The 4104-nt window shown below is 53.4% G+C and overlaps 1 protein-coding gene across 1 annotated transcript; it reads right to left on the bottom strand.

Moving 5' to 3' along the window:
* Window positions 1–1428: 1428 nt before the first annotated feature.
* LOC124695153 (trans-cinnamate:CoA ligase, peroxisomal-like) lies at window positions 1429–3175 on the bottom strand. Its single transcript, XM_047228040.1, has one exon. It carries the CDS (start codon window positions 3163–3165, stop codon window positions 1429–1431), a length of 1737 nt encoding a protein of 578 aa, XP_047083996.1. The 5' UTR covers window positions 3166–3175.
* Window positions 3176–4104: the final 929 nt, after the last annotated feature.

Here is a 4104-nt window from a genome sequence, read left to right on the forward strand (position 1 = left end):
TTCCAACTCCATGGATACGCCAGACTCGGCAGAGACGGATTGGCCAGGAGCGGCGATAACCATAGGCTGCGCAACATCTGCAATGGATTGGCCAAGGACAGCGGGGTTGCGAGAAAACCAACCAATTTGTGCTACTCTGTTGGATGCATTTAAGTATTATTGAAAGCCTATTTTACTCACGTTGTGATGTCTATATATTAATGGCCTTGAGTTTTAATTTCGTCATGGGCACAAAAAATCCTAGGACCGTCCGGCCAGCCCTGACGGTAGATTTACTGTACCACTTTCTTTGTTGTGAAAATCCTTATTTTAGGGCAAATTACAACACATTTAGACTAGTAGTATTTATTTGAATTAGCACTTGCATGTACATTAGTAAACCATCAACTTAGTAACAATATAATTACAACTTACAAGAATTTAATTGTATATACAGTGTAAATTACATATATAAGTTTGATTCTTTATTAAATAGTAAACGATCAAAATACATGTATCATCTTGTTGACTGAAAGAAAAATCTAGTTTTGACGAATTGGAAAACACCTGAGGGCCTCCTAGATTCTCCCTATATTTTGTTATAATGTCACAAGACGGTAAAAGATATACAGACCTTGTCCTTTTTTCATACTTTTTTGAAATTTCACAAGACTTACCCAATAAAAAGTTGGTTTCGCAAGCAAACAAATTAAGCTCGTACAACGGGGCAACAAGCTTTTACATGAGAAACACGAGAACCACTATCATGGCGATGATACAATATATCAAAGTTGCTCCAGCGCACACCTCTGTCCTTACTCAACGAATATTCTCATCTCCTCTGCATCTCAGTGTAACACAGTAAGAGAAAAAGGATGGCCATTGTCAACATGACAAGGAAATCACCATCAACACGGCCAATTAAGATAATGGTGTTCAGTAGGAGTAGTTGATTCCCTTTTAATAAGACCTATGGGCTATCGTCGATCATGTTCACAAGCCAAAATCAACGGCTTAATGATGATCTAAGTTTAATGATGATCTAAGTGTGAGTGTGCGTACAGCTGAAGATTGCCAGCTTCTTGATTCAAGAGGGGAACACCACATATCAGTTCATGATACTAGAAGATTTCGACAGAAATAATTTCCTTGCACACAAGATAGTATTTACAATGTACACACATATAAGTTCCAGATTACAAATTTGGAACCAATTTGCACATGTATAAGTTCGTCTAGAAGTTCCAAATTATCGAAAACAGAAGAGAAAGAAGGGTAAAGAACAATTTGGCGCCACTAATACTGACCTCGTTCGTTCTAAAAATAAAAAAATTAAAGGTATTTTAAACGCACTCTTGCTTATTTCTGCAAAGTTGGCGCCCATATGCATGATGCCAATTTCCTACTTTTTGCCAACGCGTGGACCATTTGATTACCTGATCACGAGCCCTATAGCCTTGACATGGCCATGACATGCGCTACCGGCTGCTCGCCCCGGCGGCCACCGCCGACCGTCGTCTTGGTGGCCTTGGTCGCCTTCGTCTTCTGCGCCGGCGGCGCCAGCTTCCGTGCCTCGTCCCGCAACTTGACCTTCTCGACCTTGCCGAGCGCGTTCCTCGGGAGCACGTCGTAGACCACCACCTTCTTGGGCACCATGAAGTGCGCCATGTGTTTGCGGCAGAAGGCCATGACGTCGTCCTCGCAAACCCCGGCCGCCTTGTTCCTGGCGACGACGAAGGCGCAGGGCGTCTCGCCCCAGTGCGGGTGCGGCATGGCGACGACCGCCGCGTCGGCGACGTCCGGGTGGCGGAAGAGGACCTCCTCCACCTCCTTGCTGCAGATGTTCTCGCCGCCGGAGATGATGACGTCCTTGGACCTGTCCTTGATCTCGATGTACCCGTCCGGGTGCACCACGCCCACGTCGCCCGTCATGAACCAGCCGCCCCGGAACGCCGCCTCGTTGGCCTCCGGGTTGTTGAGGTAGCCCTTCATGACGCTGCTGCCGCGGAGCACGATCTCGCCGAGGGACTTCCCGTCGTGCGGCACCCTGGCCATCTTGTCGTCGTCGGTGACGACGTCGGCGTCGGCGAGGGAGAGAACGCTGACGCCCTGGCGGGCCTTGAGGCGCGCGCGGTCCGAGAGCGGGAGCTTGTCCCACTGCGCGCGCCACTCGCAGGCGAGCGCGGGCCCGGTTGCCTCCGTGAGGCCGTAGGCGTGGGTGATGTGGAACCCGATGCGCTCGACGCGCTCCAGCAGCGCGGCCGGCGGCGGGGCTCCGCCGGTGAGGACGTGCACCGGCGCGCCGAGCCGCGCGGTGTCGCCGCCGCCCTCTAGCAGGATGTTGAAGACGACGGGCGCGCAGCACATGTGGGTGACGTTGTGGCGGGCGATGGCGCGGTAGACCTCGGAGGGGCGGTTCTCGCGGATGCAGACGTTGACGCCGCCTCGCGCGGCGACGCCCCAGGTGAATGTCCAGCCGTTGCAGTGGAACATGGGAAGCGTCCAGAGGTAGACGGGCTCGGCGCCCATCTCCCAGGCCATGAGCAGGCTGGTGGTGCTGAGGTAGGCGCCCCGGTGGCTGTACACGACGCCCTTGGGGGCCGACGTGGTGCCGGAGGTGTAGTTGAGCGTGACGGCGTCCCACTCGTCTTGGAGTTGTGGAAGCTCCACCGTGGGGTCGCCGTGCGCGACGAGAGCCTCGTACTCGAGCTCCCCGAGGCGGACCCCGGTGGGGCGGTCGAGGTCATCGATGACGGCGACGAGCGGGACGGGCGCGCCGGAGTCGGCGATGATCTGGAGCGCGTCGCTGGCGAGGCGCACGTACTCCCAGTCTACGAAGAAGAGCTTGGCCTCGGCGTGGCGGAGGATGGCGGCGACGGCCTTGGCGTCGAGGCGGGTGTTGACGGTGTTGAGGACGGCGCCGGCCATGGGGACGGCGAAGTGCATCTCGTACATGGCGGGGACGTTGGGGGCGAGGACGGAGACGACGTCGTTCCTCCGGAGGCCGAGGGTGCGGACGAGGGAGGAGGCGAGGCGGCGGCAGCGTTCGTGCATCTGGCGCCAGGTGAACTTCACGCGGTTGTAGACGACGGATGTGCGGTCGCCGTAGACGGCATTGGCGCGGGGCAGGAAGGTGATGGGGCTGAGCGGCACGTAGTTGGCCGGGCGCTTCTGGAGCTGGTCCATGACTTGAGAATTCGGCTTGGAGTGATGGTGGTGGTGAGGAAGTGGTGGAGCTAGGTGAACTGGCTATGCGCACTAGATTGCTAGTAGAGGAGCAGGATTGCGGAAGACAGCACTATAGAGGAGATTGTGGCGGGAGTGATGATTCGGAGAGTAGAGTCTAGTTCTGTTTATATAGCTGTGGGAGCGAAGAGGAAAATGCAGAAAAGAAATGAGTCTAGTTGGGAGAGAGGTTGCAGGGAAAATGAAGTGAAAACACGGTGTCTTGACCTTAAACTTTGACAAACCCGTACACGGAGTATCTCACACCTCGACCTTAAATTTCGTTTTCCCGTTCTTCCCTCACCAAGAAGGAAGTGCAACTTTCTGAGATATATGAATCATTTTTAGATTTGAATTGCTCACCGACCTCCGCCGCGAGTTCCGGCGGGGAGGAGCCGGGCGTCTTCGTGCGGGTGCTACGCGTGGGCTGCCTGCTGGACGTGGGAGAGGGCTGCCTCCTCGTCGCCGGGCGGCACGGCGCCGCCGCCATCCTCCCTGCAGCCTTCTCTGGCCGAAGAAGGCCGCCGCCGTGGCCGGACGCGGACGAGCTCCAGAGGCTCTCTTCGGCGAGATCCACAGAGATCCAGTTTTTTTAGGGTTCCGTTTTTTTTGTTAGGTTCTTGTGTGGATCTTGTATGAATAAATGGATCCAATGCTGTTTTCGAATGGATCTTCTGAATTTTTTATGGATACTTTTTTCACTGTATTGGATATTTATGTCAAATTCATTTTCTTACTAAGATCTCTCAAGATCTATACGGAGATCTGTGTGGATCTTGTATTAATAAACGTATTCAATGGTTTCTTATGATTTTCTATGGATTTCTTGTTGTGGAAAAGTGTTACTTGTACAGGGACCTATGGATACACACTGCATTTTGTGGATCCATTGTTGACTGT

Source organism: Lolium rigidum, chromosome 3, assembly GCF_022539505.1.
Source record: "Lolium rigidum isolate FL_2022 chromosome 3, APGP_CSIRO_Lrig_0.1, whole genome shotgun sequence".
In the NCBI taxonomy this organism is placed as follows: Eukaryota; Viridiplantae; Streptophyta; class Magnoliopsida; order Poales; family Poaceae; genus Lolium; species Lolium rigidum.

What these genes read in the sequence shown, in the direction of transcription:
- LOC124695153 (XM_047228040.1), bottom strand. Translation starts at nt 3,165, where the DNA reads ATGGACCAGCTCCAGAAGCGCCCGGCCAACTACGTGCCGCTCAGCCCC.